Source organism: Pongo pygmaeus, chromosome 15, assembly GCF_028885625.2.
Source record: "Pongo pygmaeus isolate AG05252 chromosome 15, NHGRI_mPonPyg2-v2.0_pri, whole genome shotgun sequence".
Taxonomy (NCBI): Eukaryota; Metazoa; Chordata; class Mammalia; order Primates; family Hominidae; genus Pongo; species Pongo pygmaeus.
The window spans coordinates 49,458,365-49,480,716 of record NC_072388.2 but is presented as its reverse complement, the minus strand read 5'-3'; the positions used below and the strand labels follow the sequence as shown (position 1 = coordinate 49,480,716).

At 42.2% G+C, this 22,352-nt stretch overlaps 1 protein-coding gene across 9 annotated transcripts in view; it reads left to right on the top strand.

Annotated features, from left to right (window-relative positions):
* The window catches only part of NIN (ninein), a 110,600-nt gene that overhangs the window by 19,495 nt on the left and 68,753 nt on the right, over window positions 1-22,352 (top strand). For all 9 annotated transcript variants that reach the window (XM_054447655.2, XM_054447653.2, XM_063651219.1 and 6 more), the window contains 2 exons: window positions 4,112-4,193; window positions 18,227-18,396. In XM_054447655.2, the coding sequence (XP_054303630.2) occupies window positions 4,112-4,193; window positions 18,227-18,396 (252 nt within the window). The remainder of the gene's footprint in view (window positions 1-4,111; window positions 4,194-18,226; window positions 18,397-22,352) is intronic.

Sequence of the window (22,352 nt, the reverse complement as noted above, 5' to 3'; positions counted from 1 at the left end):
ATGGTGGTGGGCGCCTGTAATCCCAGCTACTCATGAGGCTGAGGCAGGAGAATTGCTTGAACCCGGGAGGTGGAGGTTGCAGTGAGCCAAGATTGCGCCACTGCCCTCCAGCCTGGGTGACAAGAGCAAGACTCCATCTGAAAAAAAAAAAAAAAAAAAAGTAATAGCTTCAGGATTCACTTAATGAATCCTTGCCTCAACACTAAGCATGGATACATGCCCCAACACCAGACAACCCCAGCCTATTAAGTTTTTGAATGCACATGTTGTCTTTTAATAGTTTATGTAGTTTTTAGTAGAGTTTTAAAAATACCTTTGTAAAGTGTAAGAAGTATTATACTTTATTTTTGTTTGAAGGAGGATGGTTAATATCTTTCCTCCATCTCAATATGTCAATAATTGCTTCTTTTTATTTTATATTTTTTGAGATGGAGTCTTGCTGTGTTATCGGGCTGGTCTCAAACTCCTGGCCTCAAGCGGTTCTCTTGTTTCAGCCTCCCAAGTAGCTGGTATGACAGGTGCACACTACCACACCTGGCTAATATGTTAATAATTACTCCTTGTACTTTTAGCTTGGAGTGCCCCTGTCTTTTATTTCCTGCTCCCAATCTGCAGTGAGTTGGGAAGCAGGATTATGAAGTTTATAATAATCAGGTAGAGTAGGAATGTAGAAAATACTGAGTTGGTCCTGTGGCATTTTCTTTTTTTTTTTTGAGATGGAGTCTCGCTCTGTCGCCCAGGCTGGAGTGCAGTGGCCCGATCTTGGCTCACTGCAAGCTCCGCCTCCTGGGTTCACGCCATTCTCCTACCTCAGCCTCCCGAGTAGCTGGGACTACAGGCACCTGCCACCATGCCTAGCTAATTTTTTGTATTTTTAGTAGAGACGGGGTTTCACCATGTTAGCCAGGATGGTCTCGATCTCCTGACCTCATGATCTGCCTGCCTCGGCCTCCCAAAGTGCTGGGATTACAGGGTCCTGTGGCATTTTCTATGGGTTGAGTGCCTGGGCTTTATGACACCTCCCTCAGCTTTTGACCCCATGTGTTTCTTTCCTGGTTGTCTGTAGTACTCTAGATAGGTGAGGCTGTGAAATAAACTCCATATAAATGAGGCTTATACTGTCTCAAAAGCTTGTGTGTTTGTCATACCATATTCAAGGGATACTTAGGCATCATGTAAAGCCTTGGAAGTTTATTAGAATTAATTCCAGATTATAGATGTCTTTGTCATTTGTCAGGGAAAGTAAAATTCAGGTACATGGACTACTGAGTGACCTTCAAACAATGAATTGAACTATGTCAGGACCAAATTCAGGAAGGTTATTTCCAATGGCCTCCATCAAAACTTACACCTTTAGAAGACCCCGGGGAGACCCACAGAGTCAAGTGTAAAGGATCTGAAATCCTCCAAACACCTTCCTTTTGAAAGAGGACCTTCTTTATGTTCAACTTGTAACTCTAGCAAGGAGAGACTTACGTTTCATTCAGTCCCCTCCATTAATATCCTTAAGAGAGAGAAGAAACCTAGAATTACAGGTCCCTAAATATAGCAAACTGGATCAGTTTCTCTGATGCTGGGCAACTCCGCAGATCCTGGAGGAGAAGGCAGGCCCTCAGACCTCCCTGCTGCCGCCCCCACCACTCACACTTGGCTATCTTGGTCACTCTCATGGCTATTAGCTTTGCTTAAAAATATGACCCTGATTCTTTTTTTCTTTTCTTTTGAGATGGAGTTTTGCTCTTGTCACCTAGGCTGGAGTGCAGTGGCTTGACCTCGGCTCACTGCAACCTACACCTCCCGAGTTCAAGCGATTCTCCTGCCTCAGCCTCCCAAGTAGCTGAGATTACAGGTGCACACCACCACGCCCAGCTATTTTTTGTATTTTTAGTGGAGACGGGGTTTCACCATGTTGGCCAGGCGGGTCTCAAACTCCTGGCCTCAAGTGATCCACCTGCCTTGGCCTCCCAAAGTGCTGGATTACAGCAGTGAGCCACTGTGCCTGGCCATGGCCCTGATTCTTTATAAAAGTAATGGCAACAGTCAGTCACCCCTATACTATACCTATTGGTAGTATTAACTACCACTTGCTGGGTATCTAACAGTCCCAGGACATTGTTGATACTTTACCCAATTCTCGTTTTATCTTCCTAACACAGGGAAGCGATATTATAAATACTATAAAATACATGCAGTGCTCTTAGCAGCTGCCTGGACTCTCTGTGACATTTCCTGAGACTATGAGCATTGTGGCACAGGGACTTGTCACTCTCATTCACTACTGTGTCACCAGGGCCAAGTACAGTGCCTGGCATAGAGCATCTGCTCAATAAATATTTATTGAACGAATAATAAATATCAGTTGTTAGATGTCTCCAGTTTTCCAGACAGACAAACTAGGGCTTGGAGAGGCTTCGTAACGTCGCCAATTCACATCAGGCAGTGAAGGAAGAGCTAGGGTTAGAGCCTGGACCCACCTAGCTATAAAGCCTTTGTGTGTCCTCCTAACCCTGTTCCTGGCTTCCCTGAGAAGAATGAATGATTCTGTAGAAATTCACAGATGCCTGTCAAGTGGCCTGAGTGGCAGAGCTCTTGAGTGCGTGATGTTTGTGAACCGGCTGGTTGGGAAGCTGGCCTTGCCCATGTTAACTGGAGCCTATCCCTGACTCTGGGACAGTAGTGGGACCTGGCCGCCCCTCCCTTCCCCAGGATGTTTGGCTGTGAAACCTAATTAACATAGCCTACCTTTCTACAATCTTTTACCCTTTCAAGGATTGTACCTCCCTGGATCTTTAGCAGGTGCCTGGTTTTCCTTGACAGACTTCTGCTCTGGCTTCTTAGATTGTGTAGATTTTTTAAGTCTGTAAAAAGGTAACTATGTGAGGTGATGTATATTTTAATTAGCTTGAATGTGGTAATTATTTCACATTGTATACATATATCAAATCATCAAGTTGTACACCTTAAATATATGCAATATAATCTAATGATTTCAGTAAGTAATTCCAATCAATCAAAACTAACATGGTAGAGAAATCACATATACTTTGGGAGAGTGTGGTAAATTGCAAGGAGATACAATTTTATGACATATAAATCTCAATGAATTCCTCTCTTTTGTTTTGATTTGCATAGATAAGACATGATGTGATTTTTTGTCCACTGTTTCAATAACTAATGAAGTTTGCTGCTTTTGTAAATTTGATTTGGAAGTTTATCTGTCACCTGTATTAAACCTCTAGGCAGTGTTTTGTAATGACATCCAAACAGACCCATCCCATAGCAGAACAAATTACAAATTTACCAGTTTTGTATTTACATGGGGGTTCTATGTCAATAGGTGCCACATTATCAAACTAGAATTGTGATGAGAAGAAATCCCAAGGTGAGATTACATACATATAAGTTATAGAATATCCTTGGCCATAAGGAAAATGCTTTTACCTTTTCAACAAAGTAATATCCTAGTTCTGACTATTTACTTAAATAAAACTCGGGTTCTTTCCAACTTCAGTCAAGATAACTCTATTTTTTAATAATTCAGGAAAATACTTCTTAAGATTCTTTTATCCTTTGTGCATTTGCTATTGATTTTTGCTTATTTATGGAATCACAGAGGCCTTGGGAAATACATATTATATACCTTCCCTCAAGGAAGACTATATTGAAGTCATCCTCAAAAGACAGCTTACTCCCTTCTAGAATATCTCAAGATACGAAAGCATCTTTGGGACATCGTTATATTGGATCATTTGCTTGGGAAGGCTTTTCTAATGTCTAGCCTAACGTCTTTCTCTTCTGGTCTTGTTCAGAAAAATAAAAGGAGCTAAGAGTTTAAAATATATCTTTTTCTGAGTTTATAAAGAGGATTTTGCTATATAGCTTTTTTCCTTTGGGGTGAATAAATATCGATATGAATGTTTATGGCACTAGGTGTCAAAATGATCAGCCTATTTTCCCTTCTGTCTTTAGAGAAATGAAAAAGGCAACAAATTGGATTATGACTCACTTCAAGGCCGTCAGGATGGGAAGAAAACAGTTCTGGTACCTTGTAGATAGGTTTGCATTCTTAGAGCTGTGGAAATTACTTTAAATCTATTTTTAATTTTTTTAGGTACATTTTGACCAATTTAAAGAAGCATTAATACTCATCTTGTCCAGAACTCTATCAAATGAAGAACACTTTCAAGAACCAGGTAAGGTCACTCACTTTTCTTCTCTGCATTCCCCTTTAAAAGTTGTCCGGGGAAGAATCTGGGGACCTTGAAGCATGTATATGAAGGATTGGGGACATCTGCCTTTCACAGATTGAGCAGTTATTTTCGGTGACTTCTCTTCAATATTATCATAAAAGCTTTGCAGCTGTTGAACACTAAAATGAGACTTCTCTACTACAGCAGCATAGTATTATGGAGAAAATAATTGGATTGTTTCTAGGCAATATGTCAGATGGTGTGGCAATAACTCATTCTTGGAATGAGTAGAGTGAAGCTGAATGGTAACTGTTTTCATCCTTGTTTCCTTGTACATGGAAGGATATGATTTGGGGAAATTTTTCCTGAAGGTAGAAAAGTGACCAGTTTAGAGATAATTTTACTTAGTCGTAGTGAGTGGATAATGCTCTGCTATAGACATTATCACATTACATTATAATTATCTGTCTCCTCCTCTCAAGTGATAATTCCTTGAGGACCATGCTGTTCATTTTTGTATTTCCAGTGCCTAGAAGAATGCTTAGCATGTAGTAAGTATTCAATGAATGTTTCAAAATAAAAGACTTAATATTATACTTCACTGATTTTTTTCTAAGCACCATAGGTTGTAAGACACATTGTTATTTCATGTATCTTTAAAAAGAAAAATTGTTGCCAATTGTAATGTAAAATGACATTAATTGTAAATTCTCATTTCAGAGTGTCCAAATCTGGTGTGTTGGGGGGAGGTGTCTTCAAATCAATGAAATATGGTAGATGTGTAAAGAAAAGTCTAAACACTGTGGAAATTTATATCACAGTACAGTCTGGTTTTATCAAATTAGTGGTTGTTGGGGTAGGGGCAGGAGTTGACTACAAAGGGGCATGAAGGAATTTGGGGGACAATGAAACTTTTATATCTTGATGGTGCTAGTAGTTACAGGATTGTGTGAGTTTTTCCAACCCAGAGACTTGTGCAATGAAAGGATTAAATTTACTCTATGTAAATCATACCTCAATAAACCCTACTTTAAAAAAGAGAACATCAAAAATATAGTCCAGTTTTGAAACTGAGCATAAATCATTAAGATTTTGTCACTACAAGGAGTCATTCACTGTGACCTATTTAGGTGAGGCACAGATGGGAGCTCATTTCCCACCCTTGCCGGGTGATCTAGTTCTTCATCCTGCCCTCTGAAGTGCTCCAGATTTGTGTTGTGTGTATGGACACTGCCTTTAGCAGTGCTTTAGATTCTGGATTGAGTCTCCGCCTTTTTCGGTGATGGTGACACCCCTAGCAATGTTGTTCTTAACTCTGACACTTGATAAAGCTCTTTGGAAGCCCCTAGTGAGCCTGAGAGGGAGTTATTGCATTCTTGAAATTTTCCAGACAAACATTAGCATTTCCACAGGTGACCGCTGCTAGAACACGGACTTTTGTGTTTTTATATGGTCTCATTTTGTTGGTGTTTTCACTTTTTTAAGGTTGTCTGTCATCTTGATAACAATGGTGCGACATCTGGGGGGCCTGAACAGAGCTATGGTGACATCACCACCAGGGTAGATATTGGCTAACATGAGCATAGGTAATAGAAGCATAACTTCAGGGTTCCGTGTGCTGATAATGTACTTTTATGTGGATTTGAAACGGGCCGTCCTGCCGCTAATCCACATGATCCTCCTGCTGCCATTTCTTCAAAACCTGTACTGTCACTGTCAGCTGCCAGAAAATTATAATAAATATACAGATTTATAGTGACTACAGATGTGAAGGGTCCCCGCCCAGAGTTGTACATTGTTGGGATCCAAGCAGTAGGATGAGCTAGACCACGCTTGTCCAACCCACGGCCCATGGGCCGCATGTAGCCTAGGACAGTTTCGAATGCGGCCCAACACAAATTTGTGAACTTTCTTAAAACTAAAACATTATGACATTTATGCATGGACCTTTTTTTTTTTTTTTTCCTAGCTCATCAGCTATCATTAGTGTTAGCGTATTTTATGTGTGGCCCAAGACAATTCTTCTTCCAGTGTGGCCCAGGGAAGCCAAAAGATTGGACATCCCTGAGCTAGGCAATGGCTGGTTGAGCTTGGTCACAGCCAGGAGGTAATATTTATAAATCTAGCTCCAGATGGTGGTTTCATAGTTATGTGTCTGCCTCACTGCTATGCAGGCAAAGATCATAATTTGGACAAGTCTTCCGGGAAGACACACAGAAGGGATTTTTATAGTTTTGCTGTGTGCTCCATCCTTTGGGTAGGCAGTAAGTCTTCATCACAAAACTGCCCCACCTCAGTGTAATGCAGCAGAAAAGTACTTATTGATAGCATTTCTTGTAGCATTTATGACTTCCCTAACATTTGTCCTGGCAGGATAAAACCTAGGATTGAGCCTGCGCTTTAAGACATGAGTCAGCCTTTCCTCCCACATTCCCTGCTTTGTTCCTGAGCATCTCTGCTTTTTCTGTCTTTTGCCAATTTCTCCTTGGCCCCTCCAGTTGTTCGTGGGGATCATGCAATTCTTTCCACTCAAATATTCTTCCACTCACTCTAAAATGGGACTCTCAGCTGGGCGCGGTGGCTCATGCCTCTAATCCCAGCACTTTGGGAGGCCGAGGTGGGCAGATCACTTCAGGTCAGGAGATCGAGACCAGCCTGGCCAGCATGACGAAACCCTGTCTCTACTAACAATACAAAAAATTAGCCAGGTGTGGTGGCAGGCACCTGTAGTACCAGCTACTCGGAAGGCTGATGCAGGAGAATTGTTTGAATCCAGGGGGCGGAGGTTGCAGTGAGCCAAGATCACGCCTCTGCACTTCATCCTCGGTGACAGAGTGAGACTCCATCTCAAAAAAAAAAAAAAAAAAAAAGAAAAAAAAGAAAAAAAAAGTGACTCACCCCGCTGCAGGCAGACTGGTTTGGCTGGGCAGAGACAGAGGAAGTACGGTCAGGATTCAAATGCAGTACATCAACAGGCCACCTTCATTTACCTCTCCCTCTCCCTTTATGGAAGTAACTATCCCTTAAATCATAGATCATAGCATTTTAGGGCTGGAGAAAACCCTGCCATTTCATCCATGAGCAATTAGAGGCCCAAAGAGGGACGTACCTTAATTGAAGTCTTACAGCTAGTGGCAGAGGAGGGTGCTTACACTGTATCACCAAGGGATGTGATTCAAGAAGGCTTTAGGTTGAGGATTTTAGCTTTCAAATGGGTGAGCCAGTCTTCGGTCAGTGCAGCCTGGCCAAAAGGGTCTGACAAGTGGGCAGAGGCAGCAAAGAGGAATAAACAAAAAGCAAGTATCACCTGATCGTTAGGGACAGGGATGCCTGTGTCCTCTGCATTATTTGGCTGGTCATGCTTAGTTCATCTTATACCAGAAGGGGCCAGGTCTGTGTTTTTGTTTTTGTTTTTTTGAGATGGAGTCTCACTCTATTGCCCAGGCTGGAGTGCGGTGGCACGATCTCAACTCACTGCAACCTCTGCCTCCCAGGTTCAAGCAATTCTCTGCCTCAGCCTCCTGGGTAGCTGGGATTACAGGCACCCGCCACCACGCCTGCCTAATTTTTTTGTATTTTTAGTAGAGATGGGGTTTCACCATTTTGGCCAGGCTGGTCTTGAACTCCTAACCTTGTGGTCCACCTGCCTCGGCCTCCCAAAGTGCTGGGATTACAGGCGTGAGCCACTGCGCCCGGCCAGGTCTGTGTTATTTTTGTTTTGCCTTTTTGAAATCAATGGAGATGGTAGTCTTTGAGATAAAAGGTTACCTTTACACCGTAGAAGGAGACTGAAAATAATAGGGGGGCCATAGTGCTCAGCCTTAGAAACCAAGAGGGCCGTGAATTGATATTTTATAAATTTTTATGAATTAAAATATAAAGATTATATAAATTAATATAAAGATTTTTATAAATTAAAATATAAGATATTGTACCAGACTATAATATAGAAAAGTCAGCTTGATTTAATAGAGCCACCCTTGAGTGAGAAGTTAGGAAATGCTGGTTCTGTCCCTCTAATCGGGTGATCTTATATATCATGACCTTAGAGGTCTTTGGTCACCTTGTATGTGAAAGTGGTTGTGCTGAAAAAATACATAAAATCCTTCAGCTCCAGGATTTGATTGTGTTGCCTCCTAATATCTAAATGACATTATCCATATCTATGAAAAATGCTAGCCTTGTGTTTATGTAAGATTTTACTTAACATTCATTGAAACTATAAAGTTCTTCTTCCCAAGGACAAATGCATAGTATATCTCATGTTTTTATAGCCTCCTAATAAAAGGCGGTTGTATATAAATTCTATAAAAACAAAGCTCTCGTGGGATTTGAGAGGACATGAAATTAAGTTATCATTTCTATGGTCTTGGGCTCTGCCATTTATAACTCCTCTGAGGTACAGTTTCTTTATTTTTAGAATCAGGAGATACGTACTAGATTATTTTCAGCATCTTTTCAACTCAGATATTTATAATTCTAAGAATCTTAGCGTTTTTCCTCTAAAAAGCAATTTTTATAATAATAACAACAACACAGTGAAAAATATTGAAATTCAGATAAAGGCAGAAAAATGGATTGGGATGTAGGGAGTCTTTTGTAAATTCCAAACTGATTAGCATTGCCAGTGGCATAATTCTTTCATATCTATGTACAATCTAATTTTTAAATTATTTTTCTGGAATAGGAGAGGGGCAACAACTTAATTATTAGCTATTTATTCTATTTGCCGTGGCTTTGGATTATAGGATTTTTGTAATGGAAATGTTGGCACAAGTTCCAAGCTACATGGCATCAACATGCCAGCTGGATCCTCTCTCCAGAGATTTTGTCCTCGTTTGATGCATCTTGCATTAGATTTCTGTTCTTTACTAGATGTTAGCATAATGCAGGAAGCCCTTTCTTCCTTGATGTGATTCATTGGAAATGTCTCTTTGTTTATTCGTGGGGAAAAACTCAGGTTTGAAAAAGCCAACTCATTAGAAAAATAGGACCAGGCATTGTTTTGGTACAGATGATTGTTTTATTGTAACAGACCTTCCTAATTTCAAGGCCTGCCATAATTGTAATTATTTTCTTTATATTTTGAAGAAGTGATACATACAGTTAACAGACATTTTTTCATTTACTCAGCAATTGTGCCTTGAACCGGGTCTTATGGCCTGTCACTGGGCTAGCTATTGATTTCAGTGATTGAAGATTTGTGTTTATAACTACGTTCAGAGGCCTGGGGTTAGGCACTGAAGTCTGGCTGAAGTCCCTGATTTTAGGAGGTATTACACACAGATGGCCCAAAGGCTCATTCTGTTGTCTTCTCTTGGTTAAGTAAGATAAGTAAGAACTTAGTCCCTGTTCTGTTGGCATCAATGAAATGCTAACAGTGAGGACCAGAAGTTTTCTCCAAGAGTTAAAAGCAAAACAGGCTGGGCACGGTGGCTCACGCCTATAATCCCAGGACTTTGAGAGGCTGAGATAGGCGGATCACCTGCGGTCAGGAGTTTGAGATCAGTCTGACCAACATGGTGAAACCTCGTCTCTACTAAAAATACAAAAATTAGCCGGGTGTGGTGGCAGGTGCCTGTAATCCCAGCTACTCGGGAGGCTGAGGCAGGAGAATCGCTGGAACCTGGAAGGCAGAGGTTGCAGGGAGCTGAGATCGCACCACTGCACACCAGCCTGAGTGACAGAGCGAGACTCTGTCTCAAAAAAAAAAAAGCTGGGCACAGTGGCTCATGCCTGTAATCCCAGCACTTTGGGAGGCTGAGGTAGGATCACTCCGGATCATGAGGTCAGGAGTTCAAGACCAGCATGACCAACATGGTGAAACCCCGTCTCTACTAAAGAATATAAAAATTAGCTGAGCGTGGTGGTGCACGCTTGTAATGCCAGATACTCAGGAGGTTGAGGCAGAAGAATCGTTTGAACCCAGGAGGCGGAGGTTGCAGTGAGCCGAGATTGCACCATTGCACTCCAGCTTGGGCAACAAGAGCGAAACTCCGTCTCAAAAAAAAAAAAAAAAAGAAAAGAAAAGAGAAAAGAAAAGCAAACCGGTACCACCACCAGTGTCAACTACAACAACAAAAGAGGATATTAGGATTGTGTTTATGATCCTGAAATTGGAAACACCCATCCCCACTGATGTTTTGTAAAATGATAGAACCTTTCTAGGATTACCTAAGATAATAGGCACCAAGAACTGTAATAATGCTTTTGGCTAATCCATGCTACTCTCAGATTTTATGCTATGTAAATAATTATAGATGTACATAAAAATGTGTGTATAAGGTTAGTCATTTAAAATAGTGAAAAAATATATATGTCGGGCATCCCTAATCCAAAAATATGAAATGTTCCAAAATCTAAAACTTTTTAAGCACCAACATGATACTCAAAAGAAATGCTCATTGGAGCATTTCAGATTTCAGAGTTTGAGATTTGGGTTGTTCAACTGATATATTTCAGATTTTCTAAAATCTGAAAAAGTCTGAAATCTGAAACACTTCTTTCTGATCTCAAGCCTTTCAGATAATGGATACTCAGCCTGTATAAAGCAAGTGAAGAAATTAGACAGTGTATTCATAGGCAAATCGTGTTCTATCTATGTAAACAATGACTAAGTAGCTATTAAACTGTGCTATGAAAGAATACTTATGTGGTAAATTTACTAAGGGTAAAAGGCAACTTAAAAATATGTATATGTGCAAGAAATACTCATGTAATTTAAAATTAAATAAATAGGGCTGGTGAGAATTTTGATAATGAAACAGTTTACTTGGGAGTTGTGTGTGTGTGTATATATATATGTGCATATATATGTGTATATATGTGTGTGTATATATATATATATAAAATGTATATATATAATATACATTTTTTTTTTTGTTTTTTGTTTTTTGTTTTTTTTTTGAAACGGAGTTTCGCTCTTGTTGCCCAAGCTGGAATGCAATGGTGCAATCTCGGCTCACTGCAACCTCGGCTCACTGCAACCTCCGCCTCCTGGGTTCAAGCGATTCTTCTGCCCCAGCCTCCCGAGTAGCTGCAATTACAGGCGTGCACCACCACGCCCAGCTAATTTTTTGTATTTTTAGTAGGAACAGGGTTTCGCCATGTTAGCCAGGCTGGTCTCAAACTCCTGACCTCTGCCTGGCTCAGCCTCGCAAAGTGCTGGGATTACAGGCATGAGCCACCATGCCCGGCCATGTCTATATTTTATTTCAACCTTAGTGGATATATAAGAAGGTTTCCAAACAGGGGACATGAGGATGACGGTTTTCTATGGGGAATCCTAGAAAATCAGTGTGTTCCTCTCACATCAGCTCACTGACGCAGGGAAAGGAGACTAATGAGAAAATTGGGGCAAGAACAAGACCAGAGCAGCTCCAGTTTCTGAGGTGACGAACTGGATAGCGTCATTACACTAATCTTACCTGTTACCAAAAATTGAGGTTGAGGAACTCTTCAGGATTGAGGATTGAGAGACTCTTGCTAACTGCTCCCATGGTTGCTTGATGCTGGACACCTCTCCCTGGCCCGATGGCTTTGGGCCACCACTGGCTTCACAGGAGTCCTGGTGGAAGGACCAGAGTGTGGCTGGAGTTCCCTGGCAGAGCTGCTAGACTGATGCTGACCTTATTCCATGAAGCACCTATTGTTTTCCCTCCCTCCAGATGAGGAAACTAAGTCTTCATGAGGTTCGGCACTCCCAACCTTGATATGAACTGGGTGTCCAGGTCCAGGTCCGTTTGATTCCAAAGCACAGCTCTTTCCCATGGAAAGTGTTACAGTCTATCCGGGTAGGTAATCCTAACATGTAAAATGCTTTTAGAAAAATGTGACTATGGTTATTGTGAAATGGGAGCCATATCCCAGCACTTTGGGAGGCCAAGGCGGATGGATCACGAGGTCAAAAGATCAAGACCATCTGGCCAACATGGTGAAACCCCATCTCTACTAAAAATATAAAAATTAGCTGGGTGTGGTGGCACGTCCCAGTAGTCCCAGCTACTTGGGAGGCTGAGGCAGGAGAATTGCTTGAACCTGGGAGGTGGAGTTTGCAGTGAGCTGAGATCGTGCCACTGTACTCTAGCCTGGCAACAGAGCGAGACTCTGTCTCAAATAAATAAATAAATAGGGAGCTATAGACAGTGTGTGTCACACTAAATGCAGAGGAGAAAGGGTTCCATGAAAGTGGTGCCAAGAAATTACTTGAAAGAAATGAGTTTTGAGTTCCCCTTGAACAATGGGGAGGGTTCAGTTAGGTAAAAAAGTGTATTTCATCCTTCTTCCCAAAACTGGCTATAGATGCAGGCATCCTAACAGAGATCTGCTGGTTGATCCTCCTATGAAAAGGTTGGGGAAACAATTATATAATCATTATCAACTCAAAGATTTTTTTCCTGTTGACTGATCTTCAGTTGCATTAGGACTTAGACCATCCAGTCAGCCCTGGGGCTTGCCTTGCCACACTCATCCACCAGCTTCGGCACCTTTGGCGGGTGGTAACTTTCCCCTGGAAGCCTTCCTCCTGGGCAAGGCTAATCAAAGCCACCCCGTTACCTTTGTGTTCAGAAGCCCCTGTGTTCCAGCAAGAAGCATCATTCAGGTGGCTAAGAACTGGGTGGAGACTGTGCCTAAGATTCTGTCACTGCGTTCAGGGAGGAACTGAAAGACCTAATTGAACATCTGCATCTTGTGTGGAGGTTCCAGGAGAGAGAAGTAGTTGGGGAGGGAGGTGCTAATTGGAAAGGGCTTAGTGCACACAGAAGTGTAGTGAGGCTGCTTACTGGTGATGGCCCTAGAGGCAGGGAGTGCACTGGGAAGCAAAAGGAATGGCAGATCATGTCAGAAAGCTTTTGCTGATGTCTTTTTAATGTTTAACCTTTCTTGGCCTCCCCTTCTCCCTTCCCATCCTTGAGACGTTCCCCTCCCCATTCCCTTCTTTCCTCCACCCCAGCTCACCTCTCCCCTCCTCCTCCTCAGTCTCCCACTCCACTCTTTCCCTTCCTGGTGGTCCTCCCACATCTATATCTCTTGCTCCCCTTCGTCACCCCTCCATAGGCCTCTAGGTCCCTATTATCTCCTGTTTCCCCACCCACTTCTTTCCCTCTCTTGGTCTCAGTCTCTGTCTCATTCTCTCTCCATATCTGTCTCTGTGTGTCAGTCTCCATTGGTCTCTGTCTGTATTTTTCTTGGTCTTAGTCTTCCCTTGGATTCTCTTCCCTTCTCTTATTTAGAATCAGGCGTGGGTTTGCATTTTCACTGTGTAATCCGTGTGTGATGGTGCATTCAGCATAGGCGAGGAGGTGGGATGTAGAATGGGGCAGGGTGGGGCTCATTTGCTGCATGACTGCCTTTTCGCAAGAAAGCTTCTTGGGGATGCTGGCCTTGAGGTTTGCACATGCTTCATTTTTTACCTTTCCTTTTCAAACGGATTTCAGCACTCCTGTGAGCTCAGCAGCAATGTAACATGAAGGGCCTCCTGTGCTGAGGTTCTGTGGATGGGGGTGGTGTCTCTGGGAATGATTTCCCCGGCTCACTAAATGAGTCAGGAAGGGACATAGAAAGCAAAGTCCTATGCGAGCAATTCCAAAATGAGAATACCAGCACCCTAACGACAGAGTTTTCTTCTTCATCCTTGGAAATGGCCTCAGGTCATTTTTGGGAACAGGGAATTTTTGATTAAAAAAACAAGATAAAATATCCATCTTCTTCCTCAATAGGGACAACGTAATGTTTTGCCTATGGCAGGTGTTTGGTAAATATGCTTATGTGTTAAATGAATCTGCCTAACACTGGGGAGCATCTTTGAAAAATCTCCTTTAACTTCCAGGAAGCAGCTATGGCTGCCACTCCATTCCAGGTCCTGAGCTTATGTTTTTGCAAAGAAAGCATTCAGTTGAATATATAGTGTTCAGGCTTTTGCATGATGATTTTAGCTTCCTTTAGGTCCTCATTGCTTTGGCTTTGGCCGTTCATGCAGTGGTTTTAGGAGAGCTGAGCATTTTAAGCAGTGACCTGTATCACATCTGATGCAGATGTGGTGATCTGGTGCAGTAGTCAGTTTTAGGGGAGAGCTTTAAAAAGTGTACTCTGTATTGCTTGAAACCTGGAGTAGGGGAGGCTGTGTTTCTCTCCTCCACACTGCTGCTGGGAAAGGAATTGGGAGAGGAATGAGGCGGGTGTTGGTTATTTCCCCTGGCTGCAGCTGGCTTATCTACTCGGAGTGGTCATTCTCCCTGACACCATATTTTAACTTTCTTTTTATTATGAGTGCAAGACCTCTGGTCAAGCATCATACATGTGCATGGTGGTTTATCCTGATTTGGAAGGGGAACATTATCACAGCTCTAGAGTTTCTCTTCTTGGGACAGATGAGATGTGAAATAACAAATGTGGCATGTGAGCAACCCAGCTGTCATTTCTAAGGCCAGAAGGAATAGTATTTTCTTCATCTTTTTAACTCTCGAATCAGATGTTTTTCCCACGTGCTCTGTAGAGACTGTCACTCACCTCCACATTACTCCAGTGGAGGGTTGAAGCAAGGTTTCTCTACTGTCGCCTGCTCATAACCAAGCATTTGGTTTATGGAATAAAACCTAGATCATTAAACTAGGTCAGGTTGGACTGCCTTAAAGCCACCTTCCTCTGATTGGTGTGTCTCATAATAAGCTTTCCAGGGATGGGGTCTGAGACACCTCTAGGCAAGCTGGGCTTGTCTGCTTTCTTTCGAAGCCCACTTTAATTTTTGTAGTGATGCCAAATAGGAGAAATGGAAAATGGGAAAGAAGGAAAAATGACTCAGAAGCTTGACAATCCAGGGAGAATCATAAATACGCTTTCAAGGAACTCAAACACAGAAACACTGAAAGCATGGCAGTCCTTTATACTTTGTTTTGATAGCATTTCTTTTTGTTTTGTTTTGTTTCTGTTTTTGAGACGGAGTCTCGCCCTGTTGCCCATGCTGGAGTGCAGTGGCGCAATCTCGGCTCACTGCAGCCTCTGCCTCCTAGGTTCAACCGGTTCTCCTGCCTCAGCCTCCCAAGTATCTGGGACTACAGTCACGAGCCACCATACCTGGCTAATTTTTGTATTTTTAGTAGCGTCCGGGTTTCGCCATATTGGCCAGGCATTTCATGTCCCTTCTTGGAGCTGGTGATTGGAGCACATACTCTCACCTGTGGAAGCTCTGTGATGTCAATAATGTAGTTTCTTAATAAACCAAAAGCCTCCATGTTTTCTGACATAGATAAGATTATTCCAGAATGATACCCTGAAAAATAAAGGTTCCATCTGGATGTGCTCATAAAGTAAATAAACATAGTCCCAGGGTTGCAGTTTTGGATCTCTTCCATTAGGCATGGTCAGAAAGGGTCAAGGCATTCTTTAACTTGAGTGGGTAAGAGTGTCTTATAATCCCCCCAGTTCGGTGGACTGCTGCTGTCTCTGATTGAGACAGCAATCTCTGATTGAGATTGATAAGGAGAATCTTAGTGTTTTCAGTGCTTAACCCAGCAAGGGCTGTTGACCATGAATGTTCTCTCTGGACATCCTTACCTTTGCTGTCTCTGTTCCCATCATATCATCTTAAGTGCAATGAGGCGGATGCTCTAAATGGGAGAGGGATGTGTGAGTGTGTCATTCTAAGAGGTGACTATCTTTAAATGGTGTGATTAGTCCACTTCATTATTGGTCACTTGCATGGTTTGGAAAATAAAGTGATGAGAAAACTTTAACCCATTTTTCTTTGTGTGTGCTAATGTCTTTATTCCAAAAAGCTTACGCGGTTTAATAGATGTCTCTAGAAATTGACTTTATCATGTTTGTACATTCTATGAAGGATATTAACTTAAATTTTGCTCAAATTGGTTATTATAATAAGATAATGAAATAAACAATTTAATGCCTGGCAATGCAAAAATAAATGAGTAACTAAACCAAAACTCCACAGGGTCCCTGCTGGCTCACAATCTATTACCTTTTATTGCTTAGAAAAAGAGCTGTTTTGAATCCACCACTGCATCTACCCTATGCACTACGTGGGGTAGTGAGTAGTAAACAACCAGGGAACCATTTCATCCACCGGTAGGTTTGGGATTAGATCACAATGGATTTTTAAAAGATAGTTGTTTTCTCCCACTGCTTTTTTTTTTTTTTTTTTTTACCTCTGAATAAGTGCAGCATGTGATAAGAGCTCCTTCGCCACTTCCATCCCCAGGACACGACTTTGTTCTTACACTGGGAAAATACCGTGGTTCATTATCCAAGGTTCTAAGTGTTCCTTTTAATCTTTTCCAAACCCCTATAATCACTAATGGTGTATCTTGTTGTCTGCCACCAAAATTTAAGAATATGTAATAAATTAAGGATGGTTCTGCATTGCCTCTTATCTGACTAGCATCTGTGGGTGTCAGCTGCCAACAAGTAGCTCGGGTGTCTGGGCCGCTCCTGAATGGTCACAAGCTGACACACTGTCTTCTGACAAAAGGTACCTTCAAATATGCATGCAATTTTCAGTATAAATTTTGTATGCTTAAACACTTCCTGTAAGAGAATCACTCGACCTAATAAAATGACTTGACTGGGACTTTTTTAAAGCTGGATATAAATATCACTAGAAATTATATAGCTACCATAAATACTTCACTCTGAGCTTTGCTGAGCATTTTCAGAATGTGTCTGGCCACATTTGTGAAGATAGTGAAATCTGAGCTCGTCCCTGAGGAAGGACATGGTGGGGAGGTGGTTAGTCAAAGAGGGTCGCCAGTCCTCCCTGGGAAACTGTAAAGTAACGGCTAAACCCCAACATGGTTCCAATGATGATAAAGGAACGGTTGTTCTTTTAGTTCTTATCTAATCAACTATTGTCATTTTTATAATACGTGTACATAATCTCATTTAAAAGTCTACATGTCTGAGTTCAGACATACCTTACTAAGACTCATGTTCAAACAGAATACATATCTGTTCTCAAGAGAGAGTATGAACGTGTGGACAATAAGACAACAGAAATCAAAGCATTGTCATCTTTTGTACTTTAATGAAACATTTTATTCTAATGCTGTACAAGGTGCTAAAAAATCTGTATCTGAGATAACATTTGAATAGAGTGAAGTATTTATTTTATTGCTTTAAAGCTCCAGTTGCAGAAAAAGCTTAGCCTGTAGTTGTGGCAGTGGAGGTGGTGGTGGTGGTGATGGCAGTGGTGATGGCAGCAGTGGTGGTGATGGTAACGGGGAAGGTGGTGAATGTTGAACCTGAGACAAGTGATGTCAAAATGCTGAAGTCCTTCTTTAAGATCAAGAGATGACTCTCTCCTCATGCACATTCCTTTTTATTTTGTACAACACCGATGCTTACAAAGAGATCAATACAATTTTTTTTTACTGTGGTTTCACATTTGCTATTTTATTTTACTGCTTTTAATTTTACAGTGAGATCTTGATGCCGGGTTTCATATAAGTAACTAGCTGTCATTAATTGCTTAGAATGTGTTGTGTCCGTTTCTTTGTTCTGTCGTCTGCTTGTCTGATAGATCAGAGAGTGGAATGGTTAACAGAGGAATCACTGAGGTAGGGGAGGGTGTTTCAGACTAATCGATGTGGATACTGAGTATACAGTGCTAATTTGGTGTCTGTTGTATTACCATTTTCTAAGACTTCCTCCAAGGTGTCTCTTTGTTAATATGATGTCTCCCCATCCTGCTGGAAAACCCAGCTTAATAAACAGAAGAACAAATGTGACCCCTCACCTTTTCCTGACCTTAATCCTCTACTATTAAGTCAGATCCCTTGCTGCCATTGTTGGATTGCTCCCATCATGTGCAGATATATACTCACGGTCTCATAAATCATTCAGAATTAGAAGGCGTGCTCTGCGTCTGACCTGATGGCTCATATACACCCACAGCCACCACAATTGGCAAACAGTGGTGGTTTATTTTGAGGTTGGTAAAAGAGGCTGTGTCCGATGGCTGTGAGTGGCAGCTAAGAACTGAGATTCTCGTGTCATGTGGCCTCAACTCTTGTCTCCTCGCTCAGACTGCTCACTAGAAGCTCAGCCCAAATATGTTAGAGGTGGGAAGCGTTACGGACGAAGGTCCTTGCCCGAGTTCCAAGAGTCCGTGGAGGAGTTTGCCGAAGTGACGGTGATTGAGCCACTGGATGAAGAAGCGCGGCCTTCACACATCCCAGCCAGTGACTGCAGTGAGGTAAGGAGTTGGGCATGCACGTCCATCTGGATCACGAGTGTGGAGCCCCACGTCAGTGCAGCACAGAGGCAGGAGAGCTGAGGGGGCTGATGGCACGATGTGGGCTTTTCTCAGTTACCAACTCCTTGCTAATCTTATTACTTGCCTTTTGGACATATATAATGTTTCTATCTTTTGAATGTTTTTACCTCGTTTCAGCCTTTGGAGAGCTGACATTTCTGTGCATGCGTCATGTACACATTTAGAGTTCAGGTATTTCTACGTCATCTGAGGTCTCCCACTTCTAGTTCTTGAATATCTCTCTCCTCTATAGCATGATCGTTTTTAGTTATTTAAAAGGCGAACCAGCTCCTCCCCCTCCCTTGCCCCAAACTATAAAACAGCATCTATAGCAGGAAATGAAAGCAACGTGTTCAGGCATTTTGAGAGCCTGCATCTTATCTTTTGTAGTGTGATAAAGCAGCTCGAACACTTGGTTTTTGCCTCAAGATACTGAGCCTGGAGCGCTTTCCAGTGCCCAGCAGTTGCCGTGGTTCTTTCTGCTGGATTCCTTGCACCCAGGCCTGTCTCATTCTCCAGCATGCAGAGAGTCGCCAGCCTCCCTCATCCCCCATCTTTTCATTTTGCATATTGCCATAATCTACCAATAAAGGAGGTTCAGTAACATTTTCTTTATTCTTTCTTTATGGCTCATTTACCAGCATCCCATTTATAGAACATGATTGAAAATGCCATGCTGAGCGAGCTGTAAATATTTCTTGCAAATCCCAGCTCAGACTGGGGCTGCAGATATTTCAGATACTAATATAAATTGGAAAAGAAACAAAGTGCCTCAACTTTCTGAAAGTGGTCTGTAGATTGCCAGTGGACTCTGTGTGTGTATGTTTGTGTGTGCGTGTGCACTTGTGTGTTCATCGTGGTCTAACATCCATGTTCAGCTTACTGAAATCTACAGGAAGCTTACTCCCAATAATGGCCCCGGCAATCAGACATTTAGTGTCCTCCTCAACTTTCCAGAATACCCCAAAATCCAAAAATAACAAAAAAGAGCCCAAGTGTTGAGCCCAAGTGTTGGCAATAAATACGGAAATTTATAAGAACACATGACCAGTCTGCTGATCAGGGGTCTGCATCATTTTTTAAAAAAAAAACAAATGACACTTGTCCTTCACCACAAGTGAAGCAGCAGTGGCAGAAATGTTATTGAGAAGAGAGGGAGAAAAGCAACTAAAAGAGAGAAGAGAGAAAAAAAAACCCCACAAAAGTGGTATAAGAGTAGTGTGGATGAGAAGTGACAGCTGAAAATAGAAAAAGCCAAAAGCAGAAAAAGCTGAGAACAGTTTCAGGAGTCCTTCTCCTTTCTTGGGTCTCTTTGCGAATTGAGATAGGGGTCTTTCCCCAGTAAAACACATATACTCATATGCACAAAAATTTTACATATACAATCTCAGGGATGCAAGTAATTTACATACTTCAGTTAGTACAGTGTTCATAATAGTTTTCTTATCGTCAGGAAGGGTATCATAAAGTCTGTTCTATAACCCTGAGTGGTGTGGAATGTACTTCTTTATGAAAAAAAAATGGTTAAATGTCTCAGTACTTGAGCGGGTAAGTTTTTGTTATTTGGAAAACACTTTTTAAGTTTAATATCTCATTTCCCCAACTATTTCAGTCCCCAAGGTATTATTTGGTACTAAGAAAGTAAACGCTTACTTATTTTTTGACATGAGTTGCTAGTCCTCATCTAGAAATACGCAGAAAGCTGTTGGGCAGAGCTGACTTTGTTGCTGGCAACATGTTTCTTATATCCTTGTTATATGTTATCTACTGGTGCCCAGGGAGATTTACTATTTTTAAAGTGAGACTTTGATTTCATGTATAAATAAAGATAAGAGTTGAGGCCTGAGCCTGGGCAAAATCTTGTGGCTTATGTCTCAGTAAAATGGTATTTTGGGAGTATCATTTCACCCTTGATGTACTTACAACTTCCCTTAACTCCTCCAGAAACCTCTTAGATATGACCTCTTGATGCTATACACAGAAGCATTCACCACCCTCCATCAGCAGAACTGCAAATAGAGGCCCGGAGAGGGTCATTTCTCTGGATTTCTGTTCTCAGCGAGGACTCCAACTGACTCGACTTTGCTATTCTGTTATATCCCACACCAGAGCAATGCCTATAGGAATACAAGATAACACCTTTGTACCACACCTTTTTTTATTACCAAAAGTGGACTCAAACCAAAGCTCATCCAACTGCTTTCTTGCCTAAAAATAAAGTGTTTTGTAAGCTGAATTGTGCCTGTCAGTTTTCAAATCACTTCATCTCTTTAAAAAATTAAGTTTCAGTGCTGGGCATGGTGGCTCATGCCTGCCAGCACTTTGGGAGGCCAAGGCAGGAGGATCGCTTGAGCCCAGGAGTTCAAGACCAGCCTGGGCAACTTAATGAGACCTTGTTTCTACGAAACTCAAAAAAATTAACTGAGCATGGTGGTGCATGCCCTTTGGTTCCAGCTACTGGGGAGGCTGAGGTGGAAGGATTGCTTGAACCCGGGAGATAGAGGTTGCAGTGAGCCGAGATTGTGCCACTGTACTCCAGCCTGGGTGACAGAGCAAGACCTTGTCTCCAAAAAAAAAAAAATTAATAGCTTCACACAAGACATTTTCCATGCTCCTGTTGGCAGTTAAAAAAGGCAAAGCCCAGCTTTGCACAGCAGCTGTGGTTATGGGTCACACTCACTGCCTTCACACCTGTGTATGCAGGACTCTTGTGGTGCAGCCTTGTCAATGCATCAGTCTTGTTACTATTACGGCAAGACAGCATTCCTGTTTCTGGTCAGTTTCCATATTAGGCTTAGCAGTTGAGGGCCATTCTGTTGGCCTACAGAAGTTCGTGCAATGGGCAGCACAAGCTTGTTCTGGAAACCTCTGTCCCTTCTACAGAAGCTGTGCAGATCTCAGGAGACCCAGTGATCTTCCCTGTTCTAGAGTAGCCCCCGAGCTGCAGAGTGTAGGAAGGAAAAAAATTCTCAATGATGTGTGGGATTGATTTCTTCCTCTTATAATGAATTCTGAATCTGACAGTTCTTGTTTTTTGTCTGTTTGTTTTGTTTTGTTTTGTTTTTTTCTTGAGATGGAGTCTCGCTCTGTTGCCCAGGCTGGAGTGCAGTGGTGCAACCTTGGCTCACTGCAAGCTCCGCCTCCCAGGTTCAAGCAGTTCTCTGCCTCAGCCTCCCTACTAGCTGGGCTACAGGCATGCGCCACCACGCCTGGCTAATTTTTGTATTTCTAGTAGAGACGGGGTTTCACCATCTTGGCCAGGCTGGTCTTGAACTCCTGACCTCATGATCCACCTGCCTCGGCCTCCCAAAGTGCTGGGATTACAGGCGTGAGCCACCACGCCCGGCTTCTGACAGTTGTTTATTGTACTGCTGGCTGCTTTTTTCTCCTTTTTGGTTGCTGGAAGCCCTTCTGTCTCCTCTCTCTGGGGATGTTGGGAATTTATTCCTTGGGCTCATACTTAATCTCAGGGCCACCAGGCAATGTGGAAAGAGGGACTGGGGCCGAGTCTCCCCTGATGTGACTATTTCAGAAGGAGTAATAAGATGGGGAGCTGGAGCCAGGCCTTCCTTGTTTTGATTGCAGTTTTCCTTTGACTTCTGGATCCTGGCTTAGGGAAAGGAGGGATTCTCAGCTCACCTTTGGACTTCAGTTTCCCCTGCTCTCAGACATGTCTGATTTTTCCTCAAATGACTTTCTTTTTGTGATGAAGACAATAAAAGGGCCTAAACCCATCATCCGAAGTTAAAGAGAGGGAAATCTGACTGTTGCTACTCAACGGAAGACTAATTTTAGCTCTAGGTTGCATCAAAGAATAATTTTATTTTTCTGAGGATTGTGGAGGAGTGGGCAGTGGAATGGAACAGTGTCACAACTTTAAAAACTGTCCCCAAGGG